At 36.6% G+C, this 22211-nt stretch overlaps 4 protein-coding genes and 1 pseudogene across 4 annotated transcripts; 4 read left to right on the top strand and 1 right to left on the bottom strand.

The window, feature by feature from the left end:
- The first annotated feature begins 65 nt into the window (after window positions 1–65).
- Window positions 66–2225, top strand: LOC111804083 (uncharacterized). Its single transcript, XM_023688766.2, has one exon. The coding sequence runs from the start codon at window positions 457–459 to the stop codon at window positions 2005–2007; it is 1551 nt and encodes a 516-aa protein (XP_023544534.2). The 5' UTR covers window positions 66–456; the 3' UTR covers window positions 2008–2225.
- On the top strand, window positions 1864–5576 carry LOC111804084 (putative protein phosphatase 2C 65). Its single transcript, XM_023688768.2, has 6 exons — window positions 1864–2003; window positions 3421–3715; window positions 3821–4093; window positions 4172–4289; window positions 4643–4866; window positions 4943–5576. Exons 2-6 carry the CDS (start codon window positions 3500–3502, stop codon window positions 5372–5374), a joined length of 1263 nt encoding a protein of 420 aa, XP_023544536.1. The 5' UTR covers window positions 1864–2003; window positions 3421–3499; the 3' UTR covers window positions 5375–5576.
- A 2209-nt stretch (window positions 5577–7785) lies between these two features.
- Window positions 7786–9651, bottom strand: LOC111804506 (patellin-6). Its single transcript, XM_023689336.2, has 4 exons — window positions 8767–9651; window positions 8543–8667; window positions 8319–8460; window positions 7786–8236 (listed from the first exon to the last, which is right to left on the bottom strand). The coding sequence occupies exons 1-4, from the start codon at window positions 9502–9504 to the stop codon at window positions 7976–7978; spliced, it is 1266 nt and encodes a 421-aa protein (XP_023545104.1). The 5' UTR covers window positions 9505–9651; the 3' UTR covers window positions 7786–7975.
- Window positions 9652–16547: 6896 nt separating this feature from the next.
- LOC111803070 (uncharacterized) lies at window positions 16548–17239 on the top strand. The gene is made up of 2 exons (XM_023687333.2): window positions 16548–16708; window positions 16827–17239. The coding sequence occupies exons 1-2, from the start codon at window positions 16598–16600 to the stop codon at window positions 17052–17054; spliced, it is 339 nt and encodes a 112-aa protein (XP_023543101.2). The 5' UTR covers window positions 16548–16597; the 3' UTR covers window positions 17055–17239.
- Window positions 17240–19852: 2613 nt separating this feature from the next.
- On the top strand, window positions 19853–20922 carry LOC111804235 (PRA1 family protein B2 pseudogene; annotated as a pseudogene).
- The last annotated feature ends 1289 nt before the right edge of the window (window positions 20923–22211 follow it).

Here is a 22211-nt window from a genome sequence, read left to right as displayed (position 1 = left end):
ATAATTTAATCATTTTTTAATACAATTTTGGAATTGTCAAGACAAAAGCATCTTCGCTTTCATGTTCCATTCCCATTCCATCAGCATCCTATCCACATGGTGACCGGCTGAACCGGTTGCCCGTTCTCCATTATCTTCACCGTCGATCCTCTGATTCCATTTTCATCTCCTTTCCCCCACAGCGAACAGAACCAGTTCCAGCACCACCACCGCCTCTTTGCCACTGCAATTCCTTTTAATATCTTCCCGCCCACCATGATTTCCCATTTTTTCATCGCCGCCGCCGCCGGCACTTCTGCCGGAACCCTAATCGGAGCCAACCACACCTCTTCCCGATTCTGCTCACGCTAAACCTTCTTCAATTCATTAGAATCGTTACGCTGCCTTATCTTCTCCAATTTCTGTTTTGTTTTCATGTTTTCTTTGTTGTGTACAGTAAGAGCTTAAGGGGGATTTATGGGATCCGTGTCGGGGAAGTTCGCCTCCCTGAGGAACCTTCTGGTTCGAGTGCTTCTGTTCTCTATTCTTGTGATTCTCGGTCGATTTGCTTATATTGTGACTATTGCCGGAGAATCCTGTAGCATTGGCGACTTCTGTTTCTTCTCTTTGCCCGAAAATTTCAATTTCATGATCGCCAGCGGCGGCCGTGTCGGAAGTGCTGCTTTGCTTACGGACAATACTGACTCTCGTGTCATCGGGCCTCCTCGTCCGGATCTGTTTTCGAGTGAAGATTGGATCAAGACCGTCCAGTTTTACTCTTCCGTTTTCCAAGATCTAGTTACCGAGGGCTACTTATCGTCGAATTCGAAAGCGTTGTGCATTGAAACCCCTGCCGGAGCCGACGTATCGGCGTTGAAGGAGATCGGCGTTTCGGATTCGGTCGGGATTTTCAAGAAGGCGTTGAAGCCACACGTGATTAAGGGTGAGGCGCATCGGATTCCGTTCGAGGATAAAACCTTTGACTTCGTGTTCTCCGGCGGAGGCCGATTGGATATTTCCCATCGGCCCTATGATTTTGCTTCGGAGATTGCTCGGATACTGAAACCCGAAGGGTTTGCGGTGGTCCATGTAAGTGCAAAAGACACATATAGTTTCAATTCATTCGTTGATTTATTCAATTGCTGCAAGATTCTTAAATCAAAAGATATACATAATTTTCTGCCATCGATGCCTTTTACTCGTGAATATGTATTGAAGAAAGAGTTTAGAATTCTGGAAAATAGGTTGCAGAAACTGGATGGAGATTCTTACAAGAAGAATTGCTCTGTTCCTGGGTATAAGCTAGCTCTAGTCCGAAATGCTGAGCCTCTGATATTGGAGGAGCCATTGAAGCCATGGTTAACCTTAAAGAGAAACATACAAAACATCAAGTATTTGCCATCAATGGCGGAAATTAGCTTCAAAAACAGGTATGTCTATGTGGATGTTGGAGCCAGGAGTTATGGCTCCAGCATTGGGAGTTGGTTCAAAAAGCAATATCCAAAGCAGAACAAAACCTTTGAAGTTTATGCCATTGAAGCTGATCAAACATTTCACGAACAGTATAGATCAAAGAAAAGGGTGACACTATTGCCTTATGCTGCTTGGGTGAGGAATGAGACATTGGCTTTTGAGATCAACAAAGACCCAGGTCAGGAAATGGATGATAAAGGCAGCCGAGGGATGGGCAGGATTCAACCCGTCCAATCGTCGGGCCATTTCAATGGCGAGGTGAATCAAATTCAGGGGTTTGATTTTGCCAACTGGTTGAAGAACACAGTATCAGAGAAGGATTTCGTGGTGTTGAAGATGGACGTGGAAGGAACCGAATTCGAATTGATTCCGAGACTGTTTGAGACGGGAGCGATTTGTCTGATAGATGAGATGTTTCTCGAGTGTCATTACAATAGATGGCAGAGGTGTTGCCCTGGGGAAAGGAGTAGAAAGTATGAGAAAACATATTCTGAATGCATAGATTTGTTTGCATCTCTCAGACAGAGTGGAGTTCTGGTTCATCAATGGTGGTAACAACAAACACTATACATTCTTTTGGATAAACATTCTTTTGAAATTGCATCTGATTTTACATATTTTTCTTCCCACAAAAGAAAGCTTTCATATTGTTTTCGCTACAGATTAAGCTGCAAATGTATAAGTTGTGCTGATTTTATACATCCATCCCCCTGTTGGTGTCATAACATTCTCTGTGTCTTCTGTGAAACTGAAAATCATGTCTTTTTCTGCCATTGTCTTTTCCTTCGGTTGTAGCCATGGAAGTGTATCTGGAACAGCTTGGTTTAGTCGGTTGTACAACTGTGTTATGACCGACCGAGTATCAACAGCTTGGTTTAGTCCAACTCCAGCCAGAAATGACAGATAGTGCTTCGCCTGCATCTATTGCCCTTTTCTATTGATTTCCAATGCCCAATTCTGGATGAATAATTGGTTGTTTGGACGGCTGAAATCCATCGCTAGTAGATATTGTCCTATTTGAATTTTTTCTTTTGAGAAGAGATATTGTCCTATTTAAATTTTCCATTTCAAGTTTTTAAAACGCGTAGGCGTAGGTTACGGAGAGGTCTTCACACCCTTATACACCCTTATGAAAAATGTTTAGTTCCCCTCTCCAACCAATATGAATCTCATAATTCCACCCCTTTTGAAGTCGAGCGTCTTCGCCGACACTCGTACTCCTCTCTAATCAACGTGAAATCTCACATTATAGGTAGTGTTCTTATGAGCGAGAGTATAAATTTCTGAGATTAGTGAGTTTTGGGGTGGAAATTTCTCTCCATCCAAACTCCGACTCTTCGAACAATACAACTAGTGGGATATGGAGATTTTAACCTTCAACTTCAAAAAAGGGAATACTTATCAACTTTTGTACTCAATTGAACATTCGTTAAAAAAATTTATGAAAACCTATCACATTTCATCACTGCTACAATTATTTCTAGATCGGGTTTGTGTCAATGAGGTCGATCTTGCCGATCGAGGTCAATAAGATGACAATTTAGTGATTATATCAAAGTCACATCATAGTTTAAAACAATTCCCAAGTGACAAAGAAACCAATATTGTTATTTAAGCACCATTGGTCGGTCAGAAACTGGAATAATTAAGTGGAAGATAACCCATTTCATTGTCTATTGGTTTCTAACAAACAGTTGACAAACCATCCACCAAAATTTTATGGGATCAAACCTTAAAAAGATGAAGAAATGAAAGAAGAACAAACCCACTAAACCTCAAATGTCAACACCACCCTTCATTTTCTAAATATAATTCTGTTTGTTGAAACTCCACATTCTCATCCCAACAACATTTTTCAATTTATTATCTCTCCCTCTCTCTCTGTCCATTGTGTTCGTCATCAATATCATTTTCTCTCCTCCTCCTCCTCTTCTCTGTTTCTTCACTTTCATGCATTTTCTTTCCCAGAAAATTTGTGGGTATTTGATCTCTTCTGGTGGGTCATCTTCCCTTTTGAGATCGCCCTAGTGGAGGGGTTGTCTCACAAATGGGAGCCTGCTGCACAAAAGATCACATCCATGGAGGAGGCTACATGACCTATGATAGAGATGAGAGGGATTCCAATGCCGGCGACGACGGAGAAGAGGTCCGACGCGGTGACGACGGCGAGACTGTTAGACTCCGTGGATCCTCTGCCTTCACATCAATGTTCACTCAACGAGGAAGAAAAGGAGTCAATCAAGATTCAATGACGATTTGGGAGGTAAACGAGATGGAATCAATCAATGTTTTGTTTGTTGCCCTTAATTTGATGAATGTTATGGATGATCTGCAAAATGTTTCATGAAATTTGGATGAAAACTTACAGGATTTCTCAGGGGAGAAAGATTTGGTGTTTTGTGGAGTTTTTGATGGTCATGGTCCTTCTGGTCATAGGGTTGCTCGTTATGCACGAGATGTGCTACCCACGAAGCTCTCTAAAGCAATCAAAAAACACCCATCGAAACCCGAAGATGGATTGGTTTCTATTTGGGAAGCTGCTTTTGAAGAATCTTTCAAAGAATTTGATCAAGAACTCGGCTATGATTCTTCTATTGATTGTTTCTGTAGTGGAGCAACAGCCGTGACCATTATCAAACAGGTGAATAATCCTTTCCTGGAAGATTTAAATCAAAAACCCTTCAGTTCTTGATGTGTTCTTGATGTTCTTGATGATCAGGGAGAGCATTTGGTGGTGGCTAACTTGGGTGACTCCCGGGCGGTTCTCTGCACCAGAGGAGATAAACATCAACATATTCCCATCCAATTAACAGTCGATCACAAACCAAATATTCCATGTGGGTATCTATTCATTCAATCTATCTATCAACCCTTTTCACGGTTTGTTCGTTAGGAATCACCGATCAAGCTTAAGCTCTCGTAGCTTTGTTTTGAGTTTCTCCTAAAGGGCTCATACCAATAGAGATAAATACACCATAGAGTCTCTCTTGAGGCCTACAGAGCCCTCGAACAGCTTTCGAGGCTCACAACTTCTTAGTTCGACATTTGAGGATTCTATTGATATGACATAACTCTAATACCATGTTAGTAATCACGAATCTCTAGTCTAAGCTCTCGTGGCTTTGGTCTTATCAAACGTGGGACTCCCTTCCAACAATCGTGATTTTCTTATGTTTTGAATGTGAATCAGGCGAGGCAGAAAGAATACACAACAGCCATGGCAGAATCACAGCAGAAAAAGAAGACCCAGATATACACAGAGTATGGGTACCAGATGCAGATTACCCAGGCCTGGCCATGTCAAGATCCTTAGGCGATTTTTGCCTAAAAGATTATGGCGTTATCTCAAAGCCTCAAATCTCCTACAGAAATCTCACAAGAAAAGACGAGTTCATCGTTCTAGCAACAGATGGGGTGGGTCAGTTAAAACATAACAAGTTGTTCATCCTTTCGCCATTGTCAATTCTCAATTCGTATCACAAATTTGCAGGTATGGGATGTGTTGACGAACAAGCAAGTAATCAACATAGTTGCATCAGCAAAGAACCGATCCACGGCAGCGAAATTGGTAGTGAAACTAGCTGTTCGAGAATGGAAACGACGATTTCCAGGGTCGATGATCGACGATTGTGCAGTGATTTGCGTGTTCTTCAAGAACCCACCAATGTTGATGAAATCAATGACGAGCGTGGGGCGGCGGAACGTGAGAAGCCACCCAGAATTTGCAGTTTCAAGAAGCTGTAAATCAATGGGGAATGATAGAACAAGAGAAGAAGCAGGTGGGTCTGTGAACAGAGATTCTTCCAAGGAAGAACAGGGAATTTGCAGAAGCAATTCACTGACGAGGGGTCCGCCATTTTCGAGGGCTTTGAGCCATAATCTGAAAATGGGCAAGTCTTGTCGTGAAGTTGAAGCATGTTGAGCGTTCGATGAGTGTCTGCTACCCCTGCACACCGGACCCAGAACAAGGAAGAACGAAGAACAGGTTTTTTTTTATTTTTTTATGTTATTTTGTTTGTTTGTTGGTTGGTTTTGTTTTGTTTATATGAAAATGTTTAGAGAAATGTTGGTGATGTTGTTGTAATCTCTCCTTATAGTATATTATTTTCTTCTTTTGGGTTGTATCAATGTAAATTTCAACCACATGTTATATATATCTTGAGAAGAATTGCACCATGAACATAAGAACAGAAGTAGCATGGATACGGAGTTATGTAAAGCCTACTGTTAGTCGATGTTGTCCTCTCCATGTTCCTTTCTCCAACCATGTAGAATCTCACAATAACTTAGAGAGGGGAACGAAACATTCCTTTCTCCAACCATGGAATCTCACAATAATCTCATATTGGTTAGAAAGGAGGAACAAAACATTGCTGATAAGGTTGTGAAAATCTCTCCCTAACATACGCGTGTTAAAACCTCGAGGAGAAGCTCAAAAGGGAAAGCTCAAAGAAGGTAATATCAGTTAGTGGTGAACTCGAGCTGTTACAAATGGTATCAGAGTTAAAACCTCAAGGAGGAGCTCGAAAGGGAAAGCTCAAATAAGGTAATATCAGTTAGTGGTGAACTCGAGCTGTTACAAATGGTATCAGAGTTAAAACCTCGAGGAGGAGCTCGAAAGGGAAAGCTCAAAGAAGGCAATATCAGCTAGTGGTGAACTCGAGTTGTTACAAATGGTATCAGAGTTGAACATCGAGCGGTGTGAAAATAAAGTGTTGGGTTGGGTTAATCTGAAAAATAGAGAATTAGATATTTGATCGTGAATTTTATTCGAGTTGCTCATGTCACCATCCACTTATCCGAAATTGAACAAAAATAAATAAATAAATAAATAATAAAGATAATTTAAAATATATATTATTTTTAAGTTAAAAGAAAGTATTTTTAAAATATGGTTTAACTTATAAAACGGGGATATAACAATAATAACTAACTTGGTTTCAAAATTAAAATTATGTCTCTTCCCATGGTGACTTTACTTTTCTACCCCTACAAATGAATTAATATATATATATATATATATTCTTATTTGGCTTATTTTGATTGGGTGGAGTAATGAATGAACCATTGTCCATTCTGTTTTGTCTTATTTGCCTCTCAATGAAGAATCTCTTTTTTGTTTTTGTTTTTGTTTTTTTGTTGTGTGTTTTTATGGAGGAGAATCCTCCCTTCCAACATCAAATAATCTCACACTTTCCAACATAAATTAAGGATTTATATGCTCCGACTTCGACATATAAACAACTCCGTTAATGTTAACGTAGATTTTAAGTCAAATCAATTTCATGAATGATCCATCGTCTTTCATCCCGTGAAAAACAAAGTTGCTTACCAACCCATGAAAATTAATTGGGTTAATGTGTAAACCGAGGCATCAACGAATCTAAACAGGTGAGAATACGAGTATCAATGTAACAATATAAAGCCACCACTAGGAGATATTGTTCGTTTTAGCCCATTACTTAACACTGCTAATGTCACGGTTTTAAAACATATATTTACAAAAGGGAGGTTTTCATACCCTTATAGAATGCTTCGTTCCACTCTCTAACTAATGTGAGATCTTACAATCAAGATAAAAACTTTTCAATCAAAAGACAACTCAGACATAGTAAACCATCTTTCGAGTCATATGCTCACACTCAAACCCTTAACAAAAAGATCAAAGTCGGTCAGTGATGCAACCCACAAAGGGATCTCACCAACCAACTTCCTTCGCCTTACGGGTTTACTCACCTGTTAACTCGCACACGTCTCAAACTCCTTGGTCCATGTTTCAGGACAAAGTCGAGTGGGGAGCTCATAGGCCAATGCTCGGAGCACGCCTACCTAAAGAATCAATGATTCAATCTTCACTCCAGTGACTATCGAACTACTCAATGAGACGAGCGAGACGACCCATTACACGATATGAGCTAAAGATTGAAGGATTTTGAATTCAAATGTTGGCTCCCTCATTTACCAACATAAATCATTAAGTAGTCATAAATTCATTCAGCTTGTCCTTGAGAAACAGGACATGATATTTAAGGTTAAAATGAAACCAAACCATCCTTTTCTTAATTTATGACCACAAACCAAACCCATCCATCTCTTGTTCTTGTGATGTGTTGTTAGCAAAAGTTTCAGAACTCTGTCACTCTCTCCCTCTTGTCTTTCTCTTCCTAACAAACACAAAATCCTTCATAAATTCAAATCAAATCGAATCAAAAACCCATTTCTAGACGCTTTCCCTTCTCTGTTCTGACACTTCCAAAAGCGATACCCCACGCCCCACCGCCATGCCCCCTCCTCTTAACCTCTGTGCACAAACAAACAACAGAGCTCTGCACCTCATCAAAGCTGTTCTTCTTTTACTTATATTAACAAACACTTCATAACCACAAGCAACTAAATTTTATAACTAAACCCAATACAGATAAACACATTACATAATCAAAATCAATATCAAAATACTAACTTTACTTGTCAAACATTAGGAGATTTAGATTGTCTTGTACTTGATCTTTCGTTCTGTTTATTGTTAGATCGCGGTTGATTTTCGGACGATGTAACGGTAGGCAGCGACCTTTTTCCTCCGAGAGGCGGTGTTGTCGACAGAGAGAACCATTTTTCCAGCTTCTCTTGTAGTGAATGAGTTGTGAATTGCTTCTTCATTAGCTGAAATTTTCCTTGTTTTCTCCACTGCAATGGTGTAGCTGCCATCGGCGATCGGAATGAACTCGGCGCTGTACTCTAATTCCCAACCTCCGACCACGATGTCCCATGTGATTGTGGCACCTCCCTGTTTCATGAAATTTAGTTAAATCTAAACTTATTGAGCTAAATTTGATGGGGTTTTTGAAGGGGAAAGATGATTAAACAACCTCAATGCCTTCTATTTGAATGTTCACTTTCTCCCCTCCTTTGACGGCGAACTCCGACGCTGGCTTGGGAGGTCCATCCTGTAAGTCGCTCGGCCGACTCAGGCCGCCGTACTGGACTGGCACGTCCTCTGGTCTGATGAACCTGATCGGAAAAGTTGAAATGAAAACCCCATTTTAAGGAAAAGATTCAAAGAAACAGAGAGGGTTGGAGTGAATTGACTGACTTGTAAAGGGTCTCGGCGACGTTGCCTTCTTTAGCGATGACGAATTTGCTCTTGGTTCGTTGAGTTAAAAAGGGGCTAAACATGGAGTACAACATACTGAAATACCATGGCACATTGATGAAAATCTGAAAAGAAAAAATGGGTTGGATTCAGATTTGGAATCAGAACACGAAAAGATGAACAAATGGGTGCGAGAAATTCATATCTAAGAAGTTAAAATGTACCTTACGGGCAACCATTTCAGGGTAATTGTCTTGAAATAGCGAGAGGATTTTGTTGGAAGCGACACGAAGCTCTCGTTTGGGCATGTCTTTAAGATCGGTGACTTGAATCAAGGAATTAACACCGCCGGGCTTGAAATGGAGGAGATGAATCCCTCGTTCCAAGACTTGAACTCTCCATTTGAGGAACTTTTTGAGTTTCTCGTCGTCGCCGAAGATCCTTTCGTACATTTCTTTGTCTTTGAAAACCCCATAAGCGTTATAACAAACAGGGTGTCCTTCTCTGTCGTAGCCCTGCATATACGCGACAAGGCCCTCGAGTTCTTTATAGCCCAGGTCTTCATCGAGGATGCTGTCGGCGCCGAACTCCGAGCGCCATTGGAGGCATTTTTGGAGCATGTGGAGGGCATCGAGGACTTTGAAGTCACGGGCACGGAGGAACTTGAGTAGGATGACATCGGCACGGTCGTCGTTAGCCAAGAGGGGTATACCCCACATGGAGAGACGATCGTCGGCGGAGGTAGCGGCGGAGAGTTTGTCTTTAAGGTCTTGGAGGGCTTTTCTCTCGGAGGATTTGAGATGGGAAATGAAATAGGTGTCTTCTTTGAAAGAGGGGGAGCGGAGAGTGGCAGCCTCCATTAGAGAGGAGACGAAGGTTTTCTTGGAATGTGGGTTGGGGGAGGCGGTGGGCGGCTGAGATGGGTCTGGGAATGGGGATTTGGGTGGTGCTGTGGCTTCCATTGGAGGGGTTTTTGAGGAAAAACCAGAGATCGGAGATGGGATTTTGGTCTAAAAGTGGAGAGAGTGGGGTTTTGACGGCGGCTATGGAGCTCACTGGTCGGAATTTGGGAGCTAATGGAGAAGGAGAGGGGTTCTGATTTGAAGTTTGAAAAGCAGGTTAAGGGAAGAAAAGGACAAAAATGGAGAAAGAATAAAATCACCCACCGGTGAGGGATCCTGTGAGATTCTTCTCTCTTTTCTTCTACGGCTAGCTCAGCCGCCGCGAAGCCGACCTCTGAGCCTGGACCGGTGTGTTTGTACGGACATGGAGACTAAATTCTAAATCTTAAATATTATGTCTAATAATTCAATTCGTTAAAAATAATTAAATTAAATTAAAATTTTAAAGATGTCAATTTAACTCGTAGAGACCTCAATATCTTGTGTCCGCTTCTTTAAATTATATTTTAAAAAATTATTGTAAAGTATTTAATTTCTACTAATTATAATAAAAATAAATAATAAAAAGAAGATTGAAATAAGAGGCAGAAACACGATAAACCATTTGGTCTCGAAAACTTAACATCGGTAGCGATGGTAATAATTGGAGGAAGGGAGGAGAGAAAATTACTGAGGTGGTAAAAAAGGTGAATGTAGTGGGGTCCACCAGCTCCAACCAGACAAACTCTACTTCTTTTTTCTCTCTCTTACTTTTTTTTTTTCTTTAATTCAAAAAAGAAGAAAAGAAAAGAAAAAAATAAAAATTATAAGAGTGTGGGTCCCATATCCACGTAACAGATCCTGGGAACTGGATAGGATCATGGCTTGAATAATCGATATTTTCAGAAAATAAAATATAATTAAATTCATATTTATTACAATTATTATTTTCATATTAGTTACATTTAATTGTTTTTTTTTTTGGTCATACCCATTAAGAGAATATACGAAATCTTTTATGTTATTTCTTTTTTTTATTTTTTTTTTCATTTTTAAATAATAATAATCTACTGTTTTTTTTGGACTTTGTCTTTAAAACATGTCTACTATAAAGAAGTTTTCTTATAAGAAATGATTCGTTCTCCTCTTAAATTTATCTGTTCAATAAGTATTTTTTATTCACTTGTGGTTCGAGGATACACAATCTGTCGTGTTTATTTATGAAATTAGCGGAAGTTATGAAAATAAAAATGATTAATAAATTATTATTTTTTTAGAGTTAAAAAAGGTTTTATTGATAAAAATAATGAATTTAACACATTTTAAAAACATTTGAGTTTGGTATTAGACAGCCACTTTTAGCAAAAGTTAAACATTGGATTCTTAAAATTTAAAAATATAAAAATATAAAAATTAAAAAATTAAAAAATTAAAAAATTGAAATTTGATAAATGAGAGAATATTTAGGGATCACAAACTTAGTTTAAACCACAGTTAAAATTGGCACCCTATATTGCATGCTTCTTTTAATTAATTAATTAATTAATTAATTATGTATTATATATTATTATATTAAGACCCAATTTTAATCATTTTACCCACTTACCCTTTGCCTCATTCTCATTACATTTTTCACATTTTTTAATAATTTTTTTTTTTTTTTTTGTCTCTACTGAAGTTAAAGATATATCATATCCAAAAGTGCACGTATTTAGCATAAAAACATGTGAAATCTTATATTGATAGGAGAGGGAAACGAAACATCCCTGATAAGTATGTGGAAATCTTTTCCTAATAGACACGTTTTAAAATCGTGAAGTTTACGAGCCAAAATTGACAATATCTACTAATGGTGGATATAGGACTATTACAAATGGTATCAGAGTGATACACCGAGTGGTGTGCAAATGAGGACGTTGGGTCTTCAAGAGTTGTGAGATCCCACATCGGTTGGAGAGGAGAACGATATTGGGTGGTGTGCTAGAGAGGACGCTGGACCCTCGAATTAGGGTTTTGTAGAAACGGTTAATATTGAAAGTAAATTGCGGTAATAATTTAAAGTAGGGTGTAAGACGTTACATTGGTATTGGGAAAAAGTAAGTAAAAAATCTACATTTTCTAAAAAGTATTTTCCCCAATTAAATTAATTTTAAAAATGATTTATTTTGCTTTTGTTGGTTTCAATACAAAACATTACCTTTTGACTTTGTGCACTAAACCTTACTTCATTAATTATCCACTTTAATCATAACAAATTCAAATTTAAAAAAAAAAAAATTATTAATCTCCTAATTAACTCCTTCTCCTCCCTAAATTCTCGCACTCTTTTTTTAATTTTATTTTAATCAAAATTTAGTAAAATTGATTTTAATCGTGATGACGTTCTTGCCACGTAATCATGTTACCAAGTACGTTTAACTTTACAATTTTCTATGATTGAGTGGATAACGCGAGATCTTGATTTGAATTTTGGACATGAAACATTATACGATTTTACATTATATCTGTTGGCGATGGGGTTTGACTGTTATAAATGGGATTAGAGCCAAACACCAGACGGTGTGCTAGTGAAGACAGTAAGCCCTGGAGGGGTGTGGACATTGAAATAGATTGTAAGATCTCACATTAATTGGAGAGAGAGAAACGAGTATCAACGAGGATGCTGGACCCTGAAAGGGTGTGGACTGTGAGATCCCACATTGGGTGATAAGGGAACGAAACGTTTTTTACAAGGGTGTGGAAACCTCTCTTTAGCAGACGCGTTTTAAAACATAAAAAAGATAATATCTACTTACAAGGGACTATAAAACCTTTAAAATCTACCGACCCAAAAAGATTACAGCTCAGAAGATAGATTAGAAAGGTAGTTGAGGTGGCATTTTAAAGTAACGAAGAAACAAAGAAGATAAGAAAAGCAAGCAACCTTAATGTTGTTGTCTCTTGCTTTTTGACAAACTGAAATAAAGGTTGATGTCCACAATTTTCTAAGAACCTAAAGTTTCACTACTCCACAATTGGTTTGACCATATATATATATATATATATATATATATATATATACGTCCACCGATATCGGATTTTACAATCTACCTCCTTTGGGGTCCAGTTCCCCTCTTCAATCGACGTGGGATCTCACAATACTCGTAAATTATCCACCAATCAAAAGATAAACGAGAACGACATTACTCAAACATTAGTTCGTTCTTATTATTTCTTTGAAATCAATTGTCAGATCCCACATTAGTTGAAGAGGGATACAAAGTATTCTTTAAAGGTGTGGAAACTTCTCCCTAATAGACACGTTTTAAAACTGTGAGGCCAACAACGATACGTAGCGGATTAAAACAGATAATATCAATTAGTGGTGAACTTAGACGAAAATGGGTCGGGTGATTTAAGGGTAATGTGAAAGAGATCCCTTTCCCTTGTGGTTGAAGCAATTATGTGCCCTCCAAAAAGGACACCTCCTAAGCTTTTATTAATGTTTTTCATCAATTTTGGTCAAAATAAATTGTACATGAATTTGGGCTGCTCTTTTTGGGCTTCATCTGATCCAAAGTTTGTTTGGGCTTTGCTTAATTAAGCGACTCGACTTTAGGCCCAATAGGCCCAACTACAGTAGGTCGGTGTATTTTACTTGGAGCAATTCTATGGTGGATGACGTTCTAACAGTTTTCTTGGGATGTATGTGAATGGTGACAAAACATGTTGGAAGAACTTGTGTTAGTCTAAGGTGATAATTTTCGCTCTTAAGAAGTAAGAAGTAGGTAACGTGACCATGTCGCAGGTGATGCAAGGGAATGTCGGGGCACATAAATATCTAATATGGATTACGAATCGTGGGTGTGGGTCGTTCCAAGTTTTCTCTAACTATTTTCTAATTTTTTTTTCTTGTTTTCCTTTCTTTTTCGTGAATACACAACTCAACTCGACTATGATGATACTTTAACATGTTCTCTATATATACGATCGTAATAAGTTAAGCCTAGACACTATGCACAACTCACATACGAATAAAATTTATAATTTAACACAACGGTATTGTAATAGTCTAAATTCACTACTAATAGATATTGTTCGTTTTGGTCTGTTACGTGTCGTCGTCAAGCTCATGATTTTAAAACGCGTTAGCTAGGGAGAGGTTTTTACACCCTTGTAATAAATACTTCATTTTTCTCTCCTGATCTGACATGTAGAGTGTATAGGGTGGGGGCATCAAATTTGGGACATATGGTTTGATTTAGTTGAGGTTGGACAGGCCCATTTAATGATTGGTTCATAGCTCACCGTCATCTTTGACTAAAAAAACAACGGTCGTAAGGTCATTTTCGGAAGAAAAGAAAGAAAAGCTCTATGTTTGTAGAGGTAAAAGCAAAGGGGGACAATGGCGCCGACAAATACACGCCACGCCGTTAAGACGGACCAATTCCACCATCCTCCGATCAAATGAAAAAAGCGAGACATGGGCCCCACCCCCCGATTAATTGGTTCGGATCGGCTGACGGTGGTGGCCATTTTTGAAAGCTTGCCTTTTTTGGTCTCCTCTTTTTTATTTATTATTATTATTTCTATTTAGAGAATTTAATTTATGAAAAATGTTTTTTCTTTTTGCTCTTTTTTTTAATTAATTAATTATTATTTTTTATTTTTTTGTTATTTAGCAAATTCAACCTCTTCGTTTGCCTTTTAAAAGCTGCGTTTTTCAACCTTTCCCTTTATTCATATTTATATCCCAAACAAAATAAAACATTTACATTTTTAATATTGTTTTATTTTAATTCCATTTTCTATTTTTCATCCATTATAATATTTAAAATTTTAAAATTTTAATTTATAGCCCGTAAATATTATTTATTTTGGTCAATTATGTATCACCGTCAATCTCACAATTTAAAAACGCATCTACTAAGGAGAGGTTTTCACACTCTTATAAGAAATATAGATCTCACAATCCACCCCTTTCAGCACACCGCTCGATACTTGGTTTTGATACTATTTGTAACAATCCAAGCCCACTCTTAGCCAATATTGTCTGCTTTGACCCGTTACGTATTGCTATCAGCTTCACAATTCTAAAACGTGTTTGCTAGGGAGAGGTTTCCACACGTGTATAAAAAATGTTTCGTTATCCTCTCCAACCATATGGGATCTCCCAAATATACAAAAACATAAAAATTTTAAAAATTCAACATAAATAGGTCGGGAAAATGTGTATCATCAAACGTGTTTAAAGGATTGTATTTAGCACATTTTTTTAAAAATTAAATTAATAATGTTGAAGAAATTAAGGAGATTCAAACATTATCCAATACTTTATTTTTAGTGTCTTTTTTAGAATTTTGGAAGATGAAATATGAACAAAACTCAAACTTTATGAATTAAAAAAGAAAAAAAGTTGATATTAGAATGTTTAATGGAACATGCCAATATGTATAATTGGTCCGCAAAAAAGTCAACAATACCAATTCCGTTGACCTACTCAAATATTTGGTAGTCAATATTATAGATCTCCAATTCCCATCATTTTAAATTAATTAAATAATACCTTAATTAATTAATAAAAGCGTTTATATGACTCGAGAATCTGACTAATCTATACTATCATTTGGTTTGGTTTGGATTGGGTTGGCTCGTCGGAACGGTCGGTGACTGCTTCAAGTGGATTTGCAGGTTGACATCTTTTTTATTTGGTCAACCTGATCAACTTACCGTGTCTTAAAGATTATTATGAAGATTAAGAATATTTAACGTTTGTAATCGAGGTTAATGATGTGTTATGACTTATGAATGTTTGATATTCGGGACTTATGAGATTTTAGTTATTAATATAATATATATGGGAGATGAGTAAGATTTGTTAAAATAATTAAAACCAACCCGACAACCTAACCCATCACAACTAGAAAATTTCGGGTTGGTTGCTAAGTCACTAACCCAACGAACCCGAAATTTTGCATTGGTCTAAAAGATCTTTCCAATCCAACTCGTGTATACTCCTAATTTTAATTTGTCAAACTATTAAGTTTATAATTTTATAACCATCCAAGCATTGTTCACTTTTGACTGTTACGTGTTGTCGTTAGCCTCATGATTTTAAAACGCATCTATCTACTAGGGAGAGGTTTCCACGTGCCTTATAAGGAATGTTTTGTTCTCATCTCCAGCTGATGTGAGATTTCACAATCCATCCCCTTGAGAGCCCAGCATCCTCGTTGGCTCACTTCCTAATGTCTGTCTCTGATACATTTGTAACAACTCAAGCTCATCGCTAGCAAATATTGTTCGCTTTAGCCCGTACGTATCGTTATCAGTTTCACGATTTTAAAACACGTCTACTAAAGAGAGATTTTCACACCCTTATACGGAATGTTTCGTATATAATTTTATTAGAATGATTTATTTGAAGATAATTATTTATATTTATTAAAATAAATAAACAACTCAAAATACATCAAAGTTAAATTAAATTAGTTAAAATTATTTTAATAAACTAAAATAGTTAACCATAGTTAATTATCTAAAAATAGTTAACCATAGTTAATTATCAAAGTTAAAATATGTTTTTGTTTATTTATTTGATGAATAGATGTTTTATATGCATGAATATGTATTTGAAGCCTAAGATTAAAATAATTATTTTTATGTTAAACTTTAATTATAAAACCAAATCAATTTTTTTTTTTATGAGATAAACGGTTATATGTTGTGAGATCACATATTGGTTGGAGAGGAGAACGAACATTCCTTACAAAGATATAAAAACTTCTCCCTAACAGATGCAAGTGTGAGGCTGAAAGCCATACGTAACGAGCCAAAACGGACAATATTTGCTTATAAAGATATGAAACGAGCCATACGTAACGAGCTAAAACGGACAATATTTACTAGCTGTGGGGTTCGGTTATTGGTTGAATTATGGACGGGTCAATTATTTGAAAGAAAAAAATGGCACGATTTGAAGTAAGACCAAAAGCACAACACCTCATCGTGTAGCATTGAAAACGTGTATTTTAATTTGAGAGAAAAAACCACGTTTTGGTTCAAAGAAAAAAGTTGACAAATCTTTGAAAACCTCACCTATAAAAACCCTTCCTTTCTAATTTCATTTCCATAATTTCATTCAAATCTTCCCTCTCTAAACTCCTCCTTCTCTCTCCTCTCCATATTAATCTCCATGCCTTGCCTTTACATCTCCACCAACGTCGATGTCGCCGGAGCCGACTCCGCCGCCATCTTCGCCGCCACAACCTCCGCCGTCTCCTCCATTATCGGCAAACCCGAGAATGTAAACCATACTTTCTCTCTCTCTATATATATAATATTGATATTTGCGTTCCATTACAGCCTACGACTCTATTATATTATAGACAAATATTCTTAATTTATTTTGTTTTTTTGGACAGTATGTTATGGTGTTGTTGAAAGGGTCGGTGGCGATATCGTTCGGGGGGAACAAGGAACCGGCGGCGTTTGCGGAGGTGGTGTCGATGGGAGGAATAAACTCAGAAGTAAAGAGGCGGTTGATCGCCACCATTGGAAGCATTTTGAAGGAGAAGCTGTCAGTTCCGCCGGCGAGATTCTTCCTTAAAGTCCACGACACGACGGCAGGTCGCCCCGTTTCAAAATTATGAAGCTGTTCCAAGTTTGACCTTTTGTTGATTGACAGTTATAACTGTGGGAGTTATACAGTTGAAATTCGTTACAGAAGCTACGATAATGAGAGAGAGAAAGAGAAAGAGAGATTCTCTACATCGGTGGTTTAATAATTGTTTCATCCACTTTTAAATAATTTGGTCGTTTAAGGAAATAATATAACAAGTACTTCAAGTTTTATATAAATAATTTTAATTTGTTTGAGAACGAGAACGAAATATTTATTTTTATTAAAGTTTTATCTGTTTTAAAAATTTTGAGCACAAGCGCCAATAAAAGCACCAAAAAAAAAAAAAAAAAGACAATATTGACTAGTTGTGAATCATTTAGAAATAACACGATTTAAAATTAATATTATGCATAATTTTAAATAAAATATAGCATTCCTTATAATATTTAAACATAAATGACATTTTTTAAGTCAATTTCAAAATTGGAGGCAAATTTTTAAATAATTTTCAAAGTTTAACAATGAAAATAATTTTTTTAAAAATAAATAATTAAAATTTTTATTAATATGAGTATTCTTACTATTATTACTATATTTAAAAAAATACACATAAAAATTTAAAAGTATCGTTAACACATTTAATTTTATTTAAAAAAATGTTCTTACTGTCAATATATGAATAGAAACCATCTATTTATACCTCATAGATTATCTCTAAATTTTTTAATATTACTCTTGAAAGTTCAAAAGTATTTTTAAAACATGAAACTAACAATAAAATATTAATAATTTTACTAAAATTAGCCAAAAATATCTTCTTTGAGTATTTATTATTTTAAGAATATTAAACAAAAAAAAAAATTAATGGGTTTAATAATGGATGAATTTGATTAAGAGGGTATGTCCCCATTATGTTATTATATTCCATTTCCCTTACCAAAATGGTGATATTTGGTAAAATAATGGCTCCTTTATATAGTTCTTAATTGCATGATTATTGGTATTATTGTTCTTGTTTTAGTGATTAAATATGTTTAGTGGGGTTGGTATAATCATCTTCAACACGACTGGATTATTCACGGCGTTTGAGTCTAAAAGATAAAAACAAGCTTGTTACCACGTGTTGAGTATGATTATTCTTCGACTTGCTCGAGATTCTCTTTGAAATCAATGAAGTTTTTTAATACGACTGGATCAACCAAAAATTGTAAGTGGATCGATTCTTTCAAACTAATCGATGATATGGAAATATTTATTATTTTTTAATTTATTGGATTAATTGCACGTGTTATAAATTTATGATTGACCCTTTAAATGAGTTAGGTTTTAGCATTTGAATTTTTATAGAGTTAAGTACACCGATAGACATGGAGATGTTTGTGAGGTCCGGATGAGCATCACCTATTTCATTCCTTACTTTTGTGAAAATTTTCATTTATTTTTGTGAGGACCGGTGAGGAGATTACTCGCAGAAATTTGCAGGAATTCGGTTTTCGGTGGATAATCTTTCTCCATTTATTATTATTTTTTAAAAATAATTATTTTAAAGTTTTTATTTTTTTCGATATAATCTTTATTAAAAAATTGTACAAAAATCGTAATAAATCAATATATTTTACGAGCAGAACGCCTTTTTTTTTTTTTTTTTTTTAACATAGCCAAAAGACATATATATATATAGACGAGACGGGAAATTAAGCAAAGACGGTAATTAAGAATATAATCCCATCCCCGACTCCATTTATTAACAGGGAAAAATATTCTCCACCTCCATCCAAAGTGGGTCCTCATAGGACAACATTAAACATAAAATCTAATTATACGAGGGTGTTATTCAAATTTATTACAAACGGGAAAAAGATTCAGAATAAAATTACAAAATAAAATGAAAACGACTCAAATACAAAAAACGTATTGATGCTTCAGAATGACCCTCTCTATGACTATGCAGCTCTCACACGCTCCTCTACCTCGACTAACAGTTTGCAAACACTGTAAGGAAAAATGGTAATTATTAATTATACTGGGTAAACAACCTACTTGGGAGTCCAGAAGCTTGACACAGCCCCGTGTTGGCACTACACTCTAACCAACTTCTCAACTAGCCACCTTCATGTGGCAAACAGTGCACGAACACTTCACTGATCTTGTTGTAGCTTCGTTCACTGTGTTCCCAAGTCTAGCCTGATGCTCTCTTCTCAAGCGGATGCTGGTCTCGACACTCTGGTCAAGTCATTCTCCTTAGGCACTAGGTGATGACTCAAAGAGGAGCATTTCTTCAAAGTGAGCAGCCCATTCTCTTGGGCTCTCCCCCACTAAACTTCAGCAACACATTCTATGGACTTCCGTTGTTGCGAGATCTCACATCGGTTGGAGAGGGATGCAAAGTATTCCTTATAATGGCGTGAAAACCTTTCCTTACAGTATCAGAGCCAATCACCAGACGGTGCAAGACACTGGTTGGAGTAGGGCTAGACCCTCTATACACTAATGCGTTTTAAAATTGTGAGGCTGATGATCATACATTATATACTAGCAATGGGCTTGGGCGGTTACAGTTGTGCACATTTGGCACTTGGTCGGTGCATGTCTCATCTGACCCCTAACTTCTTTGCTTCGAAGGCACTGATCTAATACACCTTCTAATTCACTATCGACCTATTTGAACTTCCAACCTCTCAATAAATGAACTCGGTTCGTGCTTCACTAATAGATAAGACTCGCTAAATAATTTAGTGCATCATTCACAAAATTATTTTTAAAAATAATTTGAAACTATTTAACATAAATAAATAAATTTAAAGCTTTTTCCAGATGTCAATAAAAATAGAAAAATAAAATATAAAAAAATGAGAGGGCGTGAGAGGTCTTGGCCAGGATTGGACCACTGGCTCGAATATAGGCAGAGGAGAAAAGAAAACCCGAAACCGAATTTTCCAGCGACTTTCATCGGCGCCTCCGTTCCCCCATTTTCCGGCCATCCCTCCCTTTTAACTCCATACTTTCCGGCCATTTATATTACCCTTCCAACCCCCTGATTCCTTCGTCCCTTCCCTTCCACCACAATGCCGTCCTCTTCTCCGGCCATCCTCCCTGTTTCCAATTCCGAATCTCAACCTCAAATCCCCCTTTCCTCATTCGCCAGCCACATCTTCCTCTCCCTCCGCCACGCCTTCTCCCGTCGCCGCCCTTGGCCGGAGCTCCTAGATCGCTCCGCCTTCTCCAAGCCAGAGTCCCTCTCCGAAGCCACACTCCGCATCCGCAAGAACTACACCTATTTCCGCGTTAATTATTTCGCGATTATAGCCCTAATTCTTGCGTTTTCATTTTTCTCAAATCCTTCGTCTCTGTTCCTCTTGATCGCGCTTCTTTCCTCTTGGATCTTCCTCTACCTCTTCCGCCCTTCCGATCAGCCACTTGTTCTGTTCGGCCGGTTGTTCAGAGACAGCGAGATCTTGATTGGCCTTGTTGTTTTCACCGCCTGTGTTATTTTCCTCACCAGCGTCGGATCCGTTCTTGTTTCGTCCCTCACCGCCGGTGCCGCTGTCGTCTGCGCTCACGGCGCTCTCCGATCTCCCGATGATCTGTTCCTTGATGAACAGGAAGTTAACTCCACTGGATTTCTTGGTTTATTCGCCGGCGCCCCCTCTGCTGCCGCCGCCTCCGCCGCTCCTTCCGGCGCGTAAATGATGTGATTATTGAAACCATATGTGCTTCTGTGTGTTGATTTGTTCATTTTATTATTTGTTTGATTGAACATTTTTGTTGTTCAATTGTTACCATTCAAATTTGGGTGGGGAATTGTTTCAATTTTTATAGCCGGAGAGTTTTGTTCATGTTAAAAATTTGTATCAACTTAGGTTTGATCCATCAATTCTATTTATTTTTTTGCTAAATGTGTTTTTAATACCACAAATACAGGTTTTGTTGATTGTTTTAAATCTTATTTTAACATTAATTTTATCCATTTTGGTCCAAGGCTTCGAGATGATACACATTGCTTAAGTTTTTCTCATCGTCAGCCTCACAGTTTTGAAGTGCGTATCTTAGGTAGAGACTTCCACACCCTTATAAGAAATACTTCGTTCTTCTCCCTAATAGACGTGGAATTTCTTAATTCGATCCCTTGGGGCCAGCGTGCATGTTTGTTGTCTAGCTTTGATACTATTTATAACAGCCCAAGTCCATCGCTAAGAGATATTGTCCGCTTTGGCCCGATACAATATCTGCAAGCAGTAGAGTTGGATTGTTACACATTCATACTCCTATATTCTCATGGCTCGTAACTTTCTAGCTGACCTAATGCTTGGAAAAGTATAATTTAGACTTAGGTTAGTAATAATTAACTTTGAAGGAGAGAATTATGAACTCGAACTTTTTGGCTTATAGTAATGGTCGGTTGTTAATTGACTAAAATAATAGCTTAATGGGTGAAATCGAAATCAAATCTATAGGGTCGTTCGAAATCAAAATTTCTTATCACTTATTATTTGCATGATTATTATTCACACATTAGTAGTTACTAACTATAATAACTAATTAAACCAAAACATCAACTATAATAACTAATTAAACCAAAACATCAACTATAATAACTAATTAAACCAAAACATCAATGGTGCGGATGTAGTTACTAACTATAATAACTAATTAAATCAAAACATCAAAATCAAAACATCAATCCTGTGGACGATACTTTTCACTCTTATGATTTTGAATTTTTTTATTTTAATTATGCAATTTAATTTTTTTATTAAAATTAAAGATAAATTGACGTGACAATTGACTATAAAAATTAAAAATTAAAAGTTACACCATAATTTACGACTCAATTCAAGTTATTTTTACTATTTATCTTAATTATAAAATAGATTTTTTTTTTCTTGCAAAAAAAAAACATAATTAACCTATATTATTATTTTTCTCGAAGCATTTGTTATACTAAAAAAAACAATATTGTTTAATTTAATCTTAATAATCGGCAAAAAATAAACCCAATTTAAATTAAATTATTCATATTAAAGGCGATTTGAAATTTTACATAATTTAAATATTTAGTTAAGAAAGGTTTAAAAAGAATAAAATAAATATAATTTAAAAAAATTAAAAATAAAAACTTTTGACATTAAATTATTTAAAAATATGATGGATTTCGTAATTAGAGGCCAAGTACGTACAATTTCAA

This window comes from Cucurbita pepo, chromosome 10 (assembly GCF_057944985.1).
Source record: "Cucurbita pepo subsp. pepo isolate OVF chromosome 10, ASM5794498v1, whole genome shotgun sequence".
In the NCBI taxonomy this organism is placed as follows: domain Eukaryota; kingdom Viridiplantae; phylum Streptophyta; class Magnoliopsida; order Cucurbitales; family Cucurbitaceae; genus Cucurbita; species Cucurbita pepo.
This window is presented reverse-complemented; position numbering and strand designations above follow the sequence as displayed.